This window comes from Suricata suricatta, chromosome 10 (assembly GCF_006229205.1).
Source record: "Suricata suricatta isolate VVHF042 chromosome 10, meerkat_22Aug2017_6uvM2_HiC, whole genome shotgun sequence".
In the NCBI taxonomy this organism is placed as follows: domain Eukaryota; kingdom Metazoa; phylum Chordata; class Mammalia; order Carnivora; family Herpestidae; genus Suricata; species Suricata suricatta.
In genome coordinates this window covers 63,917,587-63,938,706 of record NC_043709.1, presented here as the reverse complement: position 1 = coordinate 63,938,706, position 21,120 = coordinate 63,917,587, and the positions used below count along the sequence as shown (strand labels likewise).

At 36.7% G+C, this 21,120-nt stretch overlaps 1 protein-coding gene across 4 annotated transcripts in view; it reads left to right on the top strand.

Annotated features, from left to right (window-relative positions):
- SPATS2 (spermatogenesis associated serine rich 2) overlaps positions 1-21,120 on the top strand; it is a 147,500-nt gene that overhangs the window by 113,909 nt on the left and 12,471 nt on the right. For all 4 annotated transcript variants that reach the window (XM_029955236.1, XM_029955237.1, XM_029955238.1 and 1 more), the window contains 4 exons: positions 2,477-2,738; positions 4,387-4,566; positions 7,176-7,311; positions 19,139-19,197. In XM_029955236.1, coding sequence (XP_029811096.1) covers positions 2,477-2,738; positions 4,387-4,566; positions 7,176-7,311; positions 19,139-19,197 — 637 coding nt within the window. The remainder of the gene's footprint in view (positions 1-2,476; positions 2,739-4,386; positions 4,567-7,175; positions 7,312-19,138; positions 19,198-21,120) is intronic.

The following is a 21,120-nucleotide window of genomic DNA, read 5'->3' as shown; positions in this document are numbered from 1 at the left end:
ACAGATTTGGTGGTCATGAACTTCCTCAGCTTTTATTTATCTCGGAATATCTTAATTTCTCCTTCACTTAAAAAAATTTTTTTTTTAATTTTTTGAGGGGGAGAGTGTGCATGAGCGGGGGAAGGGCAAAGGGAGAGGGAGAGAGAATCTCAAGCAGGCTCCATGACCAACACGGAACCCGACATGTGGGGCTCAGTCTCACAGACTGTGAGATCATGACTGGAGCTGAAATCAAGAGTCAAACACTTAATCAACTGAGCCACCCAGGCACCCCTCTTCTCTTTTGAAGGACAGTCTTGCCAGTTATAGGATTCTTAGTAGACAAGACTTTTCTCTTTTAGCACTTTGAGTATATCCACCTACTGCCTTCTGGTCTTCAAATTTGTGATGAGAAATCTTATGATTCTATTGAAGATTCCTTATATGTAATGAGTGACTTCTCTCTTGCTGCTTTTGAAATTCTGTCTTTTGAAAGTTTGATTATAATTTGATTCTCAGTGTGAATCTTCTGGAGTTCATCTTACTTACAGTTAATTAGGCTTTATATTCATGTTTTTCATTACAAATTTAATGTTTTCAGTCATTATTTCTTTTTCAGGTTTTGTCAGATATTATTTCTGCCACTTTATCTTCTTTTCAGACTTCCATGATGTGTATATTGATCTGCTTTTTGATGTCTCACAGGTCCCTTAGATTCTGTTCACTTTTCTTTGGGTTTTTATCTCTTCCTCAGACTTGACAATTTCAAGTCTCCAATCTTCAAGCTTACTGATTTTTTTTCTTCTGCTGAAATCTGCCTTTGAATCTTTCTAGTGAACTTTAAAATTTAGTTATTCTACTTTCCAGCTCCAGTATTTCATAATTTCTTATTTTTAAAATACTTTAATATTTAATATTTTAATATTTTAATATTTAATATTAAAATATTTTAAATATTTTTAATTTTATTTTGAGAGAGAGAGAAAGACAATGTGAACGGGGGAGTGGCAGAGAGAGGGAGACACAGAATCTAAAGCAGACTTTAGGCTCTGAGCTGTCAGCACAAAGTCCAACCGGGGCTCAAACTCGTGAACCATGAGGTTGTAACCTGAGCCAGAGTTGGACCGTTAACAGACTGAGCCCACCCAGGCACCCCTCTTAATTAATTTCTTATAGGTTATCTGTCTCTTTATTGATAATTACATTTTGTTCATACTTTGTTTTCTTAACTTTCTAGGTAGCTTCTTTTTTTTTTTTTTGAGCATCTTTAAGACAGTTGTCTTAAGTTTTTTTTTTTAATTCCAGTTAGTTAATATACAGCATAATATTAGTTTATCTCCATCAGCTATTTAACCCATCTCCCTACCCACCTCCCTTCTGGTAACCATCAGTGTGTTCTCAGTAGTTAAGAGACAACAGTTGTTTTAGTCTTTAATGTATCTGCCAAAAGGTCTTTTTCAAAGGCAGTTCCTGTTATTTTTTCCCCTTTTAAATAGGTCATACCTGTTTTTTGTATGTCTTGTGATTTTATGTTGAAAACTGGACATTTAATCTAATAATGTGCTAACTTTGGAAATCAGATTCTCCCCCTTCCTTAGGATTTGCGATTTTTTGTTACTGTTTGCTTTCTGGTGGCACTGCTCTTTTTATTCCCCTGGAAGTCACTCAGCCAAAGCGGGCAGGGCCTACAACAATGGGACAAGGTGTAACAACAATGGATGCCTGACTCTTTGTCTACACTTCTGTGGTCAAAAAGAGCAGCAATCAGTGATCAGAGAGCAGATCCCCAAAATTTGGAGGACAGGGTCCTTTTTGTCTACTCTGGCTCTCACAATGTGTGTGAGCTGCTCCAAGAACAGGTGCACAGCTTCCTGTACCATAGAGTAAATGCTTCTGTGCCAGGAGCTGATCCTGACTGAAATTAGCCATGATTTACTGTCCAGGTCTTCACCTGCAGATTGCAAGCCTTCAGTAGACTCCAGAATTCCAAAATAGTTATATTAGACAGATTCTGCCAGTGTAATTATTGTCTAGTGAGACAGATTTTTAATGCTTCCTCCTCTGTCATTGTCCCAGAATCCCCTGCAGTGCAGTTTTCATTTATGTCTCTTATTAGATTGAGGTTGCACTTCATTCCATATGTTTATATCCTATATCATTTTTTTCTTTTGGGCTGTTGTTTTGTTTGTTTTTTGTTAGAGCTCTGTATAGATTTAACTTTTGTATATAAGTTGGATATATTTCACATTTTGTAATTTATTTTGGTTATGGTGGGTTTTGCCATGCATAAATTGTTTATATTTGTGTGTTTGAGTTTATCCAAAGCATTTTACATAATTATTTTAGTCAATAGTTCAAAATATACAAAAATGTGTTCAATTTTTGGGCGGGCATATGAGAAATTACACATTGATTGCCTTTGGGTAGCTAGAGTTCCCTCTCTGGGCTGTGGGGGTCTTCTTTTTCTTTTCTTTTTCAAATCTTTAATAACCATTAGAACAAAAAGAAGAAAAGCAAACCAAAGCCTACAGCAGAAGCAAGTAACAGTATCCCAGATTCCAGTAAATCGGTTGCCGTTCAAGAGGAACAGACTGTGCCTTCTTCAGAGAAAGGTGGTATTAATGGTTATCATGTTAACGGTGCCATCAATGATACTGAGTCTGTGGACTCACTCAGTGAAGGTATGGAGATACTTTCAGTAGATGCCAGAGAATTGGAAGATCCTGAGTCTACTGCACCAGACATGCTGGATAGAACAGGTGAGTTTATTAACAGGTCTTTGAAAAGTTGCATTCTGTTGAAAAATATAGGGGCTTCCTGGTTGAAAAAGCAATCACTGAATTAAATTTAGTTAGTTTTTTACTTTTTAGTTTTAGTTGCCATTTATATGAAAGGGTCACATTTTGTATGGTTGATTCTTGAACAACACAGTGTGGACTTTGCAAGTCCACTTCTATGTGGATTTTTTTCCACCAAAAAATACAATACAGTCCTGCAAATATATTTTCTCTTCCTAATGATTTTTTTCTTAATGGTTTTCTTAGTAATATTTTCTTTTCTCTAACTTACTTTAAGAATATAGTATATAATACATAAGAAATACAAAATGTGTTTTTTGACTGTATGTTATTGGTAAAGCTTCTGGTCAATAGTAGGCTTAAATTTTGGAGGAGTCAAAGTTATATACAGATTTTCAACTGCAAGGGAAGGGGGTCAGTGCCCTTAACCCCTACATTGTTCAAGGGTCAACTGTAATTATTAAAGGCCTAGAAAAATATAATCCTTATTCCATTGTCTTGTATTTTAATTTTAGTTTAAGTCAGTCTTGTGGAAGTCTTCTAACATAATAATCCCTTGGTAGTTAGAGATTATAGAAAGTGACCTTAAGATTTTAAATTGCATACTTGTTAAAGACAATGATGATGATGAACTGATGTTGATGTTACTAAGACCAAACACAGTGAGGAATATATAATAATAGCTGTCATCTCATGGCTTTCATGAGAAGTAGGCTGCTGGTCCTTATTGTCCCACATTTGTTTTCTAGTAAAGAATTAAGATGAGTGTTGTCAATTCAAATATCTTGCACAGTTTTAGTTTTATTAACCATTTTGATGGGTTTTTTAAAATTGGTTTTTTAATTCCTTGTTTGTTAATCCATTTCCCCTTGCTCTGTTGCTCCTAGCCGTAATATGTAATGACAGTTTAAGAATTATTCTATACTTCTCAGATGTTCTTTTATTTATTAGTTTCTGCACACAAAAAGACTTAGTGAAAAATATACCACCTATGCTAACCTCAAACAAACCAAAGATAGTCAGTGGCTTCCTTTATTTTTTTTTCCCTGAGCTAGCTCTTCTCTTTTTTCCTAACTCTTTGTGCTTTCCCTAAAGCTTTTAAAACTCTCGGGGTACCTGGCTGGCTCCTTTGGTGGAGCATGCAACTCCTGATTTCAAGATTGTGAGTTCGATCCCCACATTGGGTGTGGAGATAACTTTAAAAAAAAAAACTTAATAAATAAGTAGATTAATAATAAAACTCTTCCTTCCCTGGAACAGTGTAAAACTCTTTTTTCCTCAATATATCTTACAGAAGCTATCAGAAATTAGGGCTTCCTTGTGCCCAGAGCTACCAAGTTACAGGGAACAAGCTAGCTTATCTTGAGATGGGTTAACAGACTCATCCTTTTCATTCAGAATGAAGCTTAGGGCTGAGCCCAATGCTACTGATAGTTCCGTTCAGCTGATTCTGCTCTTTGTTCTATGTTGTCAGTTGTTTATGTTCATAACCTTTAAGAGCCATAGTTTTACCTGAAACATTTTTACATTTTTAATTTATTTGTTCTTAAGACTGCTTGACTGATTTACCCCTAATTTTTACTCTAAAATACTGGCCTTTCTTTGACAGGGTCCATGCTGGAGAATGGCATCTCTGATTTTGAGCCCAAGTCTTTGACTATGCAGTCCATTCAGAATTATCAACAAAATAGGAATGCTGCCAAATCTCTCTCAAGACCTACCACAGCATCTCAGTTTTCAAATCTGGGGATGGAAGATCTTCCACTCTCTTCCACCAGCAAAAAGCTAGGTAAATCAGAAGCCTACCTTTGAGAGAAAACAAAAAAAATTGTGCTTTTGGCTAGTGAGGGGAAATTATCTTCTTGTTCCCCCAGATAAGATCTCAGAGGGTAGCAGGTAATACTTTTTCTGTGTTTTAGGCAGAAACTACCCTTCCCTAACTCTGTACACAGTTGGAGTCTGATAGTATTTTAGGTGCTGTACAGTCTTGTTACAATAACAGGGATCCTTTTAATGAATGAAAGTCAAACTCTACTGGCCAGAACGACTTTTCTGCTAACGTTAACTTGTTTCTTTTATTTGCTTTACTGCAACATTTTTGTACTGTTTCCTTCATTTTTTATCTCTTGATTGATTTAACAGTAAAAAGCTCTGCCAACTCTGACATGACATTTTAAAGAAATCTTTTCATTTCTTTTCACAACTTCATGCTCTTACTAATATCTGTCAGACTCTAGCTTTAAACAAAATCATTTCCTCTTAAGTAAGTGCTCAGCATTGACTGGTGGTAGCTTTTTGCTTTTTTTTAACTATAAGAATCATTTAAATAATCAGCCAATAATTAAACAGGTAGAGATGATAGCCCCTCTGAGTGTCATACATCTAAAGCATTGTGGTTCACTTCACTAAGCAGACAAAACAGAAATGTAAAAGACACTTGTAACCTGTAGCTCTTTATTGAATTATTTATTCCACATGAGCTAAATTTAATTAGTGAAGCTTTCCTTTTAAATCCAACATAACCCTCAGCCTGGTGCAGAAAGCACATCAAAAATACTCAGTCGAGCAAAAAGAAAAGCACAAGGCTTGAAAGCTTTTTAGATTTGGAAAGAAATCAAGTTAAATGAGGAAGAATTTAAATAAAAAATTGATAATCTGTATCTTGGCACATTAAATTTCTTAGATCCATGATTTCACCTATCAATTGTATATATAACTTTGACATTGGTGCATATAGAAAGGTTAGTAGAACTTTTGGGAACTGACTAGAATGTGTTGGGTGGTAAATATATTGATCTTTATAAAGTTGGCTTTTCCGCATATAACGTTTCAAACTGTACTATACAGAGAGAATTTTATTAATTTTGTAATGTCTGCATGATGAATTATATTCCAAATCCTGTCATTTAGAGAGTTTTGAAACTTTGGTACCTATTCAAATACTTATTTTTTTAACTTTTTTCCCCTGTGTTTTATTTCATTTTGGATAGTTTCTGAAGTTGCTATCATCAAATTTATTAATCTTTTTTTTTAACAGTTTCTAATCTGCTATTAATCCTATCCAGTGTTTTTGTCATCTCGTTCACCTTTAGAGGTTCAATTGGGTTTTTTTAAAGTATCATCCATGTCTCTCCTTAACATCTTTATGCTTTTCTCTGCCTTCTTAAACTTATGGTATCTGACTATATTAGCTCTTTTGAGGTCTTTATTTACTTGACTCTATATCTGTGACATTTCTGCATCTGTTTCTGTTAGTTGATTTTTCTTGTCAATATGGGTCATGTTTGTCTGCCTCTCTGTATGCCTAGTAATTTTTTATTGGGTGCCAGAAATTGTGAATTTTTGCTTTGTTGATTGCTAGATATTTTTGTGTTTTATTTAAGTATTCTTACGGCTTGTTCTGAAACTATTTGGTAACAGTTTGAAGTTTGCTTTTATGATTTGTTAGGTGGAACTAAAGCAGCCTTTAGAGCTAATTTTGCTTCATTACTGAGGCAATACCCTTCCAAGTGCTCTGCCTGGTGCCCTGTTCTGACTGGTGTGAACATGAGCTGTTTGTGGCCTGGGTGAGGTCTGGGGATTGTTCTGCTTATTCCTCTCCAGTGGTTCTTTTTCCTGTCTTGGGTAGTTTCCTCACACCGATGCATTCAGAATGCTCTGTAGGTCTCTGTACAATTTTCTCATCTTTGTGTAGCTCTTTTCTCTCTAGTATTCTGCCCTTTCAGAATTCTAATCACCTTGGCTTCCCCAAGTTCTCAGCTCTGTCCCTTCAATTCAAGATTAGGATTTCTCCTCCTTGCACTGCAGCCTGGAAACTCTCTCATGGCAGTAAATTGGGGCAGTCATAGGCCTCACTTCATTTGTGTCTGTTTTGTCAGGAAAAAGTACTGTCTGTTGTCTGAAAACCAAGTTTCATATATTTTGTCTATGTGCGTGTTTAGTTGTTTAAGACGGGGGTAAATCCAACTCCTATGACTCCATCTTGGCCAGGATACTTATTTAAAATCAAAAATCTATGAAAACATCACTTTTTCATTGAGGAAACATTAAGGAAACATTTTTAGGGGCGCCTGAGTGGTCCAGTCAGTTGAGTGTCTGGCTTTGGCTAGGTCATGATCTCGCATTTCATGGGTTAGAGCCCCGCGTCAAGCTCTGTCCTGATAGCTAGCTCGTAAGCCTGGAGCCTGCTTCCGATTCTGTGTCTCCCTCTCTCTCTGACCCTCCCCTGCTCACACTGTCTCTCTCTCTCTCTCTCTCAAAAATAAACACATTAAAAAAAAGGAAACATTTTTAGTCCACATGACATTTGTTAGTTTACATGCTTAGGTGTTCATATCCAACTTTCAAGTTACCTGTGCTCCTTTTTTATATTAATCCTTGGGTTTTTTTTCCCCCAAGGTTCCAATATTGAAAAATCGGTGAAAGACCTCCAGCGCTGTACAGTGTCTCTCGCACGGTATCGAGTTGTAGTTAAAGAAGAGATGGATGCTTCCATTAAGAAAATGAAACAAGCTTTTGCTGAATTGCAGAGTTGGTAAGTTAAGTTGCATTTGATCTGAATGGCACAAAGATGATCATTTATAAAGATGGTCTGCCATTCACTAGGTTCTTTACTTCCTGGCTCTTAAATGCTGTATGTAGTGGTGAGAAACTTAAAAATTCTATGGTATATTTAGCTTTCTGCTTCATTCAGCTCTCCTTTTGGTCACATGACCATTTTGCAAATAGGTGATACAGAGAACTCTGTGTTCTAGAAATGGACTTGGGGTTGATATTGTTCAGAAAGAGACAAATAATTATAGAGATCATACATCCTTACTTTAGGGTCTGTCTATTAAACCAGGAACCTGCAACAAATGGCATGATGTTTTTGAACAAAGTTATGAAGAAGAGACCTGTCTTTGCTTTCCCACCTCCTGTTATCCTTCCTAATGCACTCTGCCCTAATTGTATCTTCTGTGCCTTATTAGTATTCGATATGTTTTAATTTTGTTTTCAAACTATGTTCTAAAAAACATACTCTTAACTAGGGGCACCTGGGTGGCTTAGTCTGTTAAGTGTCCAACTCTTGATTTCAGCTCAGGTCATGACTTCACAGTTTTGTGGGTCGAACCCCACAGCGGGCTCTGAGCTGACAGTGTGGAGCGCAGGTCTGCTTGAGATTCTCTCTCTCCCTCTCTCTCTCCCTTCCCCACTTGCATGCATGCTTTCTCTCTCCCTCTCTCTCTGTCTCTGTCTCAAAATAAGTAAGCTTAAAAATTAAAAATAAAAATACTCATATCTTAAAATATATTAATATGTGTTCTGTAAGGGACATAGGGTTTGATAGTTAAAGAGGTTTGAAAATACATTTTTAGGGGCGCCTGGGTGGCTCAGTCAATTGAACGTCCAACTTCAGCTCAGGTCACTATCTCATAGCTCTTGAGTTTGAGCTCAACGTCAGGCTCTGTATGTACAGCTCAGAGCCTGGAGCCTGCTTTGAATTCTATATCTCCCTCTCTCTGCCCCTCCCCTGCTGATGCTCTGACTGTCTGTCTCTCAAAATAAAATAAGCATTAAAAAATTAAAAAGATATAAAAAAATACTTTTTAAAAAATTTTACTGCTAGACTTAGGTGCTTTTTCAATGCTAATATGCACTATGAATCTACAAGTGGGAGCTATACTATGCTGTTTCTCAAGTGTATTTGATTATAGAATCTTTTAGGGGGAGAAATCACTGAAGCTAGTTTTAATCATTGTATATTAAGATGTTAACTAATACTGAAACCATAACTCCTTTCTGGAGAGGCATTTACATTTTATAAGGGACTTGTTTGAAAATGGAAAAGTCTTAAGGACCAAATTCAGTGAGGTGATGGAAAAACAAGCAGCTAGGTTGATGTTTGGAGGTTTAAGACTGTCTACTTTGCTTCTCTGTAAGACTTGCCTTAGATCTGAAATATGAAAGAAAGCGTTCATGAATAGAGGAAACCTACCCCACTCTTCCTCCCAACCATCCATCTTCTTGCCTCTTTGTGGTCATATTCAACCACGTCTCTGTTCATCAACGTACTTTGGTTATTTTATGCCACAATAAACAAGAGATAGGGAGTGTAGGCAGCCTTCATCCTCCTGTGGAATGGAAGAGGGGGTGAATTGATGAAGATGGAGAATAAAGCCTCCAAAAAGTTGCTGACACATACTTTTATCAATTGCAAAGTGTAGATGGTCCACTAAATCATCATAAACCAAAGTACATGTCTGTGTGTGTATATAGTTTTAAGTTTATTTATTTATTTTGAAAAAGAGAGAGCAGGCATGCACATGCATGGGGGTAGGGGGAAGAGAGAGGGAGAGAGAGATTAGATTCTCTAAGCAGGCTCTTTGTCCTGAATCCTGAATTTTCCCTTTCAGGTTTTATCGCTAGAAACTTAATATCCTATCTTCTGTCTTTCTTACATATATGTTTGCTTCAGCCAGATTACTTTCTCAAGACTTAACATTCGCATTTCCTCTTCCATATTTGTTAATGCCACTTTTGTATACTAATATGTTCTTCTATATCTTTATACTTCTCTAAATCCAAGCAGTCTTCCCAAACTCAAATTAAGCTCTGACTTCTACAAATACTTCTAAGTAACTGGTTTCTACTCTTTCTGAAACTTTTGGAAGTACCGAGCCCTTTGCCCAGGATCATTTTCACATTAGATCTGGTATTAACATATTATTACCATATTACCATATTGGATATTATTGACTCATTTGGAAAAGAACAAAGAGCGAAGCATAGATCATTACAACTTTGCTTTGATAAGCCTCTGGTCTCCATGATTGTTTAGCTTACTGATTACTTAGCCACAGGATCTGATTCTATTCAGAACCAGCCTAAACCAGGAAACACAGTTCCGGGAGAGAGATTTGTGAGTTCCTGTTGACTTGGAACCCAGCCAAAGGGAGCCTCCTATAATAAATAACAAATGAAATGGTTTCCTGCCTGGGAACTGTGTATTTAGGATTGATTAGCAGATGTGACAACCAGGTCAATTTAACTTGAGGAAAGAGATTTACCTTCCCTTTCCTGCTGGTGCCCTTCTCTCTGGCTGATTGGGTTTTATACTAACTTATTTCAGTGCCCCTTATAGTTGCTACTTCAAGACATAATTGGCAGGTGAGCTAACTCCATTTGGCACTGAACCAGAGCTTAGAGTTAATGTCACTCAGGAAGCCATTTTTTTGTGTGTGTTGGTTATAGTATAAAAGAAAAGAAACAAGTTTTAACAAATTTACAACAGTAAGATTACATTGATGGGGCACTAAGGGAATTATACAGATAACTGCTTTCATTTTGGGGCCAAATGAAAGCAGACACATACCTGTGGAAAGGTAAAATCAGAGGCTTTCCAGTATAAACTTAAAATCTGTTTGTTGGTGATCCAGTAATAATCATCTCTTGACCCAAGTTTACTTTTCTTGTCCATTCATAAAATTTGTCTGACTTACATTGTGGAGCTATTAGTTGACTTAAGTTTAAAGTTATTAAGGAGCAGGATATGGAATGGAACATGAAGCTAAAGTAGATAAATTATTTTGGAATGTTGTCATAAAATATGTGGGTGAAAATACAATAGGAAGTACATTCAACTTGCCTTTTTAAAGCAACTCAAGTCCTTGTGAAAGGAGAAAATGGAGGGGGCGTCTGAGTGGCTCAGTTGATTAAGCTTCTGACTTTGTTTGGCTCAGGTCATGATCTCATGGCTCTTGGGTTCAAGCCCCACATAAGGCTGTGTGCTGACGGTTCAGAGCCTAGAGCTTGCTTCGGATAGTGTGTCTTCTTCTCTCTCTTTCCCTCTTCCACTCGTACTCTGTCTCTCTCTCTCAAAAATAAATAAACATTTTTTAAAAATTTTAAGGAGAAAATGGATAAGAAATTTGAAATTCTAAACACATAAAGTCAATGTAAGTCTGTGCTTAAGACTGAAATTTTTCCTAGATGATTTTTTATTCACTTTAGAAAAGTTACTTCCTTTTATTTGAGCTTTTCTTTCCTCTCATGGTAAACTACAGATAACTTAATTTACCTAAGGCCTTTAGATCCTTAAATGTAAAGTCCATATGATCTTTATATGGTGAAAACTTAGGTATCATTTTAAGAACCAAAGCACTTTCAAAAATGTCTATTTTAGGAATAAAGGAATGGGCTAATGTAATAATGTGTTATCAAAAATCTCCATTGCACTATATAGCTTTGAATTATTCTTCGGCTTTTGCATATTTGGTACATTGATACCTTATTTCTACTAGTAGTTGGCCTTCTTGGTTTTTGAAGTTCTTTAATTTAAAATTTTCACTTTTTTTTATTTTGAGAGAGGGAGAGAGTGTACACACACAAGTGGGGGAAAAGGAGAGGGAAAGAAAGAATCTTAAGCAGACTTCATGCCCAACTAGGAGCCTGATGCAGGGATTAACCTCATGGCTGAGATCATGACTTTGAGCCAAAACCAAGAGTCAAGACACTTGACTGACTGAGCCAGCCAAGCACTCCTAAAACTTTTAACTCTTTAACCATCTGTGAAAATATCAACATGATAATTACCAAACATATTCAGTCATTTTATCTGACTTACTTATCTGGATTTCTATCCTGCTAAGTAGGAATTTTAAATTCAACTTACCATTTAAAAGGGATTTGAATATTAAGCAATTTGCCTAACATAACATCATTAATTGCAGACTCAATATTTGAATCTCTGTATTCTGACTCCCAGTAACATGATTTTCATCCCATCTCTCATTGATGGCTCACTTCTCACTAAAGCTTAGGAAGAATGCTAGAGACTTGTGCTTGTCACATATATTATTTCCTTCTCAGCTTAAAGGCTGTGTAACAGAGAAAATTAAGGAACTAAGAAATTTTGTCATTACGGAACAGTTAGAATGAGAAGGACCAAGATTTTGAGGGAGCCTATGAAAGCCTTTTTAAGGATTTTTTTAGTTCAATAAAATAAAACTTTAAGAAGGAATATTCCATCCACATATTGCTTTGTAATTCAGAAGCCTTAAATCACTTTTCTTAAGTCACAACTTGGAGTGACTTGTGATTCACAAAGCCTTCAAGTCAGGTCCTAGTTGTGGAGAAAGTATGAAGATTGAGGGAAAGGTAACTGTGCAGTGGGGTCAATTAGAAAAGATTTCTTAAAAGAAATGAATCATTATTAAGCTTTGAAAGACAGGAATTTACATTGGCAGGACGGATGGTGCTAGAATACTGCCGTTAGGAGATCGGATCTAAGCAGAGGCATGGAAGGGACATGCAGGGGCTCCACACGGTGCAGCTGGAGCTGAGGGGGCGGTAGTTGAAAGTAATACGGGATGAAGTCAGAGGCCAAGATAAAATGGGAGCATGGCAGCGGTTTTTTAAAGTAGAAGTAAAAGTCATGTAATTCTACCAACTTAACGTTCTGTGTTCTCTTGTGTCCCTCGTTTGTATGCACATATAATCTTAATAGTTGTAATTATAGTGAGTGTAATTTTGTAATATATTCTTTTCACTTAGTATTATATTTGATTCACTTCTCTGTAACTGCCTACACTGAGCTAATACGTGTATGTGTTCATTTAAGAATTTCTAGACAATGGATCTGGTATGTATAATGATTTACCAAAGTTAATATGAACATATTTTACTAAAGAGATATTCTACTGGCACTGAGAAGTCAAGATGTACACAGATATTAGAATAATAATTTCTGATGCCACTTATTGAGCCATTATTGCATGTCAGAAGCTTTTATGCACATGTTTCTAATCTGTATAACAATATCACTTACTCATTTTATAGATAAGATGTGCACAGTGAGAAATAATTTGCCCACACATACTTGGTATTAAGTGACACTTTTCTACTATACCCTGCTTTCTTTTCCTATGTCTTTTCAGGTATCTCTGTTTGCCTTTATTTTTCAGTCTTTGCCTTTCTAGTCTATTTATGCCTCCCTTTAGACTTTACTGTCATAATTTGAGAGATACAGTAAGTCTACAGCCATACCACCCTGAATGCGCCCGATCTAGTCTGATCTCGGAAGCTAAGCAGGGTCGGGCCTGGTTAGTACTTGGATGAGAGACATACAATAAAAAAAAAAAACAACCCACGATTTCAAAGAGGATCTAGCCAGCTACTCTCTAGATGGCTTAATACTAACCATTTTTCCTTACCAGCTAGAAACTTGAACAATAAACTCCTTGGTAATCTAGATTGCTACTGGTTCTTTTTTTCTAAACATATTGTAAGATATCATTGAGTCATGTGGTCTGTAGTATTACTTTAGAACTGAGATGCTTTTTTTTTTCCTTATTTTTTTTCTTTTACTATTTATATTTTTGAAAGAGAGACAGAGAGAGCCAGGGAGGGGCAAAGAGAGAGAGGGGGAGACACAGAATCAGAAACAGGCTCCAGTCTCTTAGCTGTCAGCACACCGCCTAATGCAGGGCTTGAACTCATGAACTGGGAGATCATGACCTGAGCTGAAGTCGGATGCTTAACCACCTGAACCACCCAGGTGCCCCAGAACTGAGATGCTTTTAACCACTGGAAAAGAATAGAAAGAGAAATCATCCATTGAGGGCCTCTCCCAAAAAGAACAGCTTATATTCACATCCTAATTTCTTAAAAGTTACTTCAGACTCTTGATATATGAAATCACATGTCTACATGCTTTGTGAGGACTCCTGATTTGATAAAATCCAAATATGATTTAATAAGCTAGTTCATTCAATTAATTTTACCTTTATTGTTAAACTCTGTATGATGACCTGGCCACCTAACTGGTGTTTTTTGTTTTTGTTTTGAGCTTATGCACGTGTACCATATTCCAGTAAGGCCAAGTGCTGAGAATATGGAGTTCTGCAAAACATATGAAACATCATTAATTTTCTGCTAATAAAAACTACTAACTTCTCTCTTTTTATTATTTTTATGAGAAGAGGGAAATGTCTTCAGAGAAGTAAAGATGTTTGCTTTGGTTTTGCTTGGATTTTTGATTGGCTAGTGGAGTTTGAATAAGTTTTAGGTTTTCAGCAAATATAATTAGGTATAAATATTTTCTAACATTATTGAGTGGTTTACAGTATTATCCCTTGAAATAATTGGCTGTGGAATTGCCAGAGATGTATTTCCATTATAACATTATTTTCTTTAAAAATTTTTTTTAAATATTTATTTATTTATTTATTTATTTAGAGAGAGAGCTCGCTCATGAGCAGGGAAAGGGCAGAAAGAGAGAGAGAGAATCCCAAGCAGGCTCCCAGCATGGAGCTTGATGTGAGGCTTGAACTCAAAAACTATGAGATCATGACCTGAGCTGATGCAGTCGAGAGTTAGACACTTAACCGACTTGAGTCACCCACGCACCCCATAACATTGTCTTCTAATGCAACAACCATAAACAAATGAAAGTTAACATTTTTTGGTACCAAAGAATACTGAAGGCAATAGCTAGAATCAATAATCTACATGTTCAATATATTAATTAAAGGGCTTGCTTCAAATGGTGGACACATAATATATCTTAGAGATATAAATAGCACTACAGGCAAAACTTCTGAGAAACTAAATAAATTACATAAAAGCTTTAGAATAAATTAAACAAATGTGAAAATAGTAAAAAGTCCTGGTAAGGAAGAAAGGCAATACCGAACATTCAGACACTTGTCAGCTTTTCCCTTAGTGGCAGTGACAAGTCATCTAAAACCATCTTTCATGGTTGAAGAAGTGATATGGAAATTCTGTATACTATTATAAGGCCCAGGCTTAATAAGACCTAGTCTTTTTCTGGGGCTCCGGGGTGGTTCAGTCAGTTAAGCATCTGACTTTGGCTCAGGTCATGATCTCACAGTTTGTGGGTTTGAGCCCTGCATCAGGCTCTGTGCTGACAGCTTGAAGCCTGGAGCCTGTTTCAGATTCTGTGTCTGCCTCTCCCCTGCTCATACTCTGTTTCTCTCTGTCTCACTCTCAAATATATATAAAGATTTAAAATAAAATTTTTAATTAAAAAGACCTAGTGTCTTTCTAAGTAAAGTCCCAGCAATATTTGCTGAATTCCATTAGCAGTTTCAGAATCCAGTGTACAGCTATTTATTGTGGTGTGTTTCCATTCAGGAAAACCTTGAGAGAACAATTCAGGCTTAGTGCCCTTGTGTATTGATTGGCATGAACAAGGTAACAGAAAATCTGACCATCTGAATGAGCCTTTTCATCACTCTCTGAGAGGACTCGTTGCTTGTAGTTTATGGCCTCTGAAAACTTACCTCAGACCACAGATACATTGGAATCTCTTGCCACAGATCTATAGGGAGACCATTGTTTAGCTGAGGAACAAATGAAAAACTTGAGCTTAAGTTTCTGCATTATTAGAAAGCCATATTATGATAAACTTTGTTTTTAATTGTAAAAAAAAAAGCCTCTGGTATTTATCTTTATGCTTAATCTTCTGTCCACTTTTGAACTCTTCCTACCTTTTCTATTTGTGATGCACATATTTCCTCAACTTTTTATTATGAAAACTTTCAAAGATACAGAAGACATGAAAGAATAGTACAGTGTGTGAGTTGTGTTTTGATGGAACCATTTGAAAGCTGCGGGCATTATGACATGTCACCTCTAACTGCGTTAGCATTGATGACCTAAAAATATGGTTAGTCTACACAATTGCAGTACATTATGTGATGTATTTTTAGTAAGAAAGCTATTATTATATTGTTTTGGTCAGTCTCAGCCTATCTATGGTGAAGCTCTCAGCTAGGAATGCCCGGGGACACTCACCTGGGCCCCGTATTACTTGTGGTGAGCCCATATTTGAGCTAGCATTGTGGCTGGATCAGCCCTGGTAGTTCTTAGGATTTTAAGACACACGTCAGCAGCTGATCAAGGAACTTTGAAAACAAAGCGAGGTCTTATTACTTACATGTCCTAAAGGGTACATGGCATGTCCAGGGCCACACAGTACAGTGTGCTTAAATAGAGCCCAGACTGGGGTTATGCCTTTATTGTGGGTAATGGTGGGTTGCCTAAGGTTTTGTGGGTTCACTCTTTATTGGTGAATTTAAAACATAAGAGCAGGAATTAAAACGTGGGAAGGGAAAGTAGGGTCACTCAAGTTATGTGGGTCACTCAGGGCTATCTAAAAGAGGAACTTACGTGTGGGGCAGCCTGGCTCTTTATTGTGCAGCTGGCAGTCTGTTTATTTGAGATGGCTTTGAAATGGAGGTCTTGGCAATCAAAGCTTAGTGTCAGGGACTTACCATTATAATCAGAAAAGCTAACTATCAGGCATTTATATTTTAGTATTTATTCATTTTTGTGGTTTAAAAAAATTTTTTTAACATTTATTCATTTTTTGAAAGAGAGAGAGCGTGAGCCAGAGAAGGGCAGAGATAAAGAGAGACAGAGAACTCGAAGCAGCCTCCAGTCTTTGAGCTGTTAGCACAGAGCCTAATGTGGGGCTCGAACCCACTAGCTGTGAGATCATGACTTCAGCAGAAGTCGGAACTTAACCGACCGAGCCACCCAGGTGCTCTATATTCATTTTTACGTTTTAAAGACTTGTGAAAATCTTAAGGAAAATTGCAAATGTTCATCAGGCTTTTCTCTGAGAAAATATTCCAACAGCCTCAGTTAATCAGTAGATTGCTCTATATGATACTTTGCTGACGACACAGGACCTTTCGTAGATGTTATCAATAGATGGCAAGACATTATGAACAACGAACAAGAAATAGAAGCACTTACTGCTTTTTATAGTGGGGGTTTTGGCATGAAAATATAAACTTTTTTTAATTGGCATGGGCAAATGGTTGTCCATGCACTGCCTCTGAATTTCTTATCACCAGTGAGTCAATCAGAGAACAAAGTTCATTTGAATGGATTCTAGTCATCCCTACAAGGAAAAGGAACCCAATACGGTATACTCCGTAGCTCCTACTGCCACAGCACAGTCTGATTGTGATGGTACAGAGCTTTTTTTCTTGCCAAGTGTGTCATGTGACATTCTGCTTTTTCATAATAAAGATTGTAAGCTGCAGAAAGCTTACTTGTTTGTGGAAGTCTTTTAATAAATATTTTACAAGCTTTGCCAGCGACAAATTTGTCATCTGGTGGACACGGTGTCTGCATCTTAAGGTGATTCAGCAACAGAAAAGAGGTAGTGTCAAAATTGAGGCCTGGCAGCTCCTGTCAATTGTGCTTTTGTTTTGCTTTTAGGTATTCCAAATGCTGCTAGAGTTCTTGGAGCAAAATATTGCCAAGGTTTAAGAAATGCTCTCTTAGCAGAGTATTGCTACCCTACAATAGCTGGATCTTCTCTGTCATCTGGCGCTTCTGGATTAATATGCCATTCAAATTTGTTTCATTAAAAATCTCTTTATTAACATCATGCATAATAATTTTTTTTTTTTTTTAGAGAGCAAGAGCGTGCATGTGCATGCAAAGGAGGGGCAGACAGGGTGAGAGAGAGCATCCCAAGCAGGCTCTGCACTGTTAGTATGGAGCCCAGTGTGGGGCTTGAATTCATGAACTGTGAAATGACCTGAGCTGAAACCAAGAGTCAGACACCTAACCAACTGAGCCACCCAGGCACCCACGTCATGCATAATTATTATCAAACCTGTGTTCTCTGGCACTTCACTGTAAAGGAATTTGCTTCTCTTTTTTTTATATGTTAATTTTTCTTTTTTTTTTTAAATAGTTTATTGTCAAATTGGTTTCCAGGAATTTGCTTCTTGAGGAAATGACCCTGCCTTATCCTTTTTTGTGTACCTCACACTACAGTCTCTGTATTAACTACTTTCTGCTAACATCACTAAATATTGAGTTAAATTGAATCAGCATTCATATATATGTATTTGTATGTGTTTATGTATGTGGATATAGATGATTAGTTTTACAATCAGAAACAGAACTTTTATTAACCCTGTATATCTATTCCTATGCAAAAGGGGAAATCAGAACGAATAGCAAATTCAAAGAGAGAACATTTCATGTTCATGCAGGTATCAAAATTTTAGATTTTTTTTCACCACTGAGTAAAACTGATATAGTAAGGAAAATTACTTGTATCCAGAGGTTACGGATTAGGGCAAACTACTGTCTTTCTATACATTGAAGGTAGTGGGCTCTTTTACATGAACATAAAAAGTTTATGTGCCATTTACATTTGCAGTGGAAAAAATTCTAAGTACCCATTTGATGTTTGTTTTCTGTAAAAAGCCTACCAGAAACCTTTGATTTCATTTTTTCTGGATTATTATTATTTTTTATTTTATTTATTTATTTTTTTATTTTTTTCCCCGCCCCTCTCCCCGCCCCCTGGATTATTATTATTTTTTAATGTTTATTTATTTTTGAGAGAGAGAGAGAGAGACAGAGCACAAGCAGGGGAGCGGCAGAGAGAGGGAGACACAGAATCCGAAGCAGGCTCCAGGCTCTGAGCTGTCAGCACAGAGCCCGATGTGGGCCCTGAACTCAAGGACCGTGAAATCATGACCTGAGCCGAAGTCGGATGCTTAACCAACTAATCCACACAGGCGCCTCTCTGGATTATTATTAAATATTTACCTGAAACTAACACAATGTATATATGTCTTTTAACTACTCTGCTCCCTGAAGACTAAAGTGCGGCAAACAAAAACAAATGAGCAAAGGGAAAAAAAGAGGGAGATGGATAAACTAAGAAACAGACTCTTAACTACTGAGAAAAACTGATGCTTACTAGAGGGGAGGTGGGTGGGGGAATGGGCTAACCAGGTGATGGGGATTCAGGAGGGCACCTGTTGTGATGAGCACTGGGTGATGTGTAGAAACTTTAACAGAATAGACTAAAGCACGAGTGGACTTTAGCAACTGTGGTAAAGTGTTGAGAATATACAAAATCCTAATTGTGGATAAATTTACCATGCCCTAGTATGGATATTCCCTGGAAAAATGTATTAGAAGCAAAGCTGTGTAATTTTATAGACCAAAATATAAAATAAAAACTGTGTGATTATATGTGGAAATACGTAACTTCCAGAAGGACTTTTGCTTTAATAAAATTTAGCAAGACTTGTACTATAGCTCGCTGCTGCCACCTACTGGTCCTCAATTCTTGGACTTGTAGCTACTGGTTTACTAAAATACAAAGAAATAAAAGGGAATTAGGTCTATTTATTGGAATCCTTAAAATATCCTTTGCTGAAAGTAAGAGAGAATTTTTATGTAGTTCACACAGGGTTTACTTTGTAATATGCTTTTAGTGAATAAACGCATAAGTCACTCTCCACTGTTAACAATGTGCTATTTCTGTTTGAGTTTCTGATCAAACCTTTTTTCCCTTTGTCATCTTTTCCTAGTTTAATGGATCGAGAAGTGGCATTGCTTGCTGAAATGGACAAAGTGAAAGCTGAAGCAAGTAAGACTGATCTGTAGTTAAAGCTATTACCAGTTAGTAGGATCTGCCTTTCAACTTTCATAACAAAAGCTCAATAGAAATGCCACTGTAGGAGTTTATATATTTACTTAAACAATCCTGAGCAGTTGGGCTGCCCTGGCATATGAATCCTGTCAGGTTAAACAGCTTTACAAGATCCTGTGTTTTAATATTTTTGAATTTTAATATTTTGAATGTTAAGTTCAACATCTGAGGGACGGCATCATGGTATTTGCCACCGCAACATCACCTTAGGAAAATAAAGTATCCTTGCAGGTGCTGGGTTTTGTCTTCTTTTGCGTTTTACTTCCAGTGATTGAATCATTCCATTGAGTTTTTTTTTATACTTGGGAAAAAAATGTTTGGCATAATCAGAGGAAACTTCACCAGGTTGCCTACAATTTAGTGTATACATTACTGTCATTACCTGAGAACTTTCTTGATTTTGTTGGTTTGTAGAACAGTCTTCACTCAGTGTCTCTTATCATTAGATAGAGGAAGTCAATAAATGAGGATTTCGGACATCATGACTAGGATTCCTTGAAAGCTTACTAAAATAGATTCTGGACTAATAGAGTCTAACTTGGGTAATTTGTGGGGTTTTGTACCAAAGGACCAGATACCTGGTTTTTGTCATTTCTGATACAGATTAGGTACAAGGCACACAGCTGTGTATTCTTGAAGGGAATGCCATTTACAGCTTCTACAGTGGCATTGATTTGGAGCTTTTCAGCACAGGTTTGACCTTCATGCATTAAATGCTAGATTTGTAATTTGGAGGGTTGCTTCTTTTCACCTGCTCTCAGACTGGTAAGAATGGAAATAGGTTGAGGTCATGACTCACAATTAATCCATTTGTGTTTATGGTCATGGGCCAGAGGAGGCACTGAGCTGAGTTCACTTTTGATCTGTTTTAACCTAAAATGTTGAACAGGTGCTGTCCACTGTTTTTCAGAGGTGAGATTTCATTTAAATTGAGTGGTATATCCTGAAATTTCTAAATGTGACCATTTCAGTCCATTCATGTACCTATGTGTTCTATTTTGAGGATGAAGTTTCAAATAAAGCTAGTAAGAAGATATAGTCCTTACTTTTTAGAAGAAGGTGCTTTTTGAAATACATGTTTTATAGAAAATGCCAAACATTTCAAATAGGCTAATATAATTAACTGCCACTGTCCAGCTTCAACCAATTATCAATTCATAGCCAATCTTATTTTATCAAATTAACAACTACAGTTTTACTTAATTTCATCAGTTGTATATCTGTATCTCCTTTCTCTCATGCTAAAATCCTGGATCTCAGTATTAATAAATGTAATTACTCATTTACCAATACTATCAAGAAAGTGCTTCTTTTTTTCTTGCACATTTAATAGTGTTTTATTAATTGATATGTTCATAGTATTTCACAGTTCAGAGTTTTTCCACTCATTTCTCTCTGATCTTCACATTACCCTTATGAGGTAATTAGGTTTTCATTTTTTTTTTTAACTTAGTAATGAAGAAATGAGTCCTTTGGAGAAAATGTGGCTTGTCCAAAGTTGTGTAATTGGGTCCACTGATTTGTGTGGAGGTCTTGACATGACACATTTCCTCCTTGTTGGGATCTGTTGTTTTGTCTTAGAATCCTAGAATGCAGATTCCTGAGAGCAAGTGCATATGCCACAGTGGCAGACATGTTTTATCTTGAAAGGCAGGCCAGTAGGTCATTTGTAACTGTTGGGTCTTAGTGTCAAGAAACTTTTGTAGGCATATTCCTCACTTACTTGGAAAGTGTGTTCTTATCGATTATGCTCATGTGGGGAAGGCAACCCATGGGAGGCCTATTCATGGCAATCAGGCTAATAAGTAAACTTGCTAAAGGCATTCAGCTTTCTTGAATACCTGATGTAGCTCTTGGAAA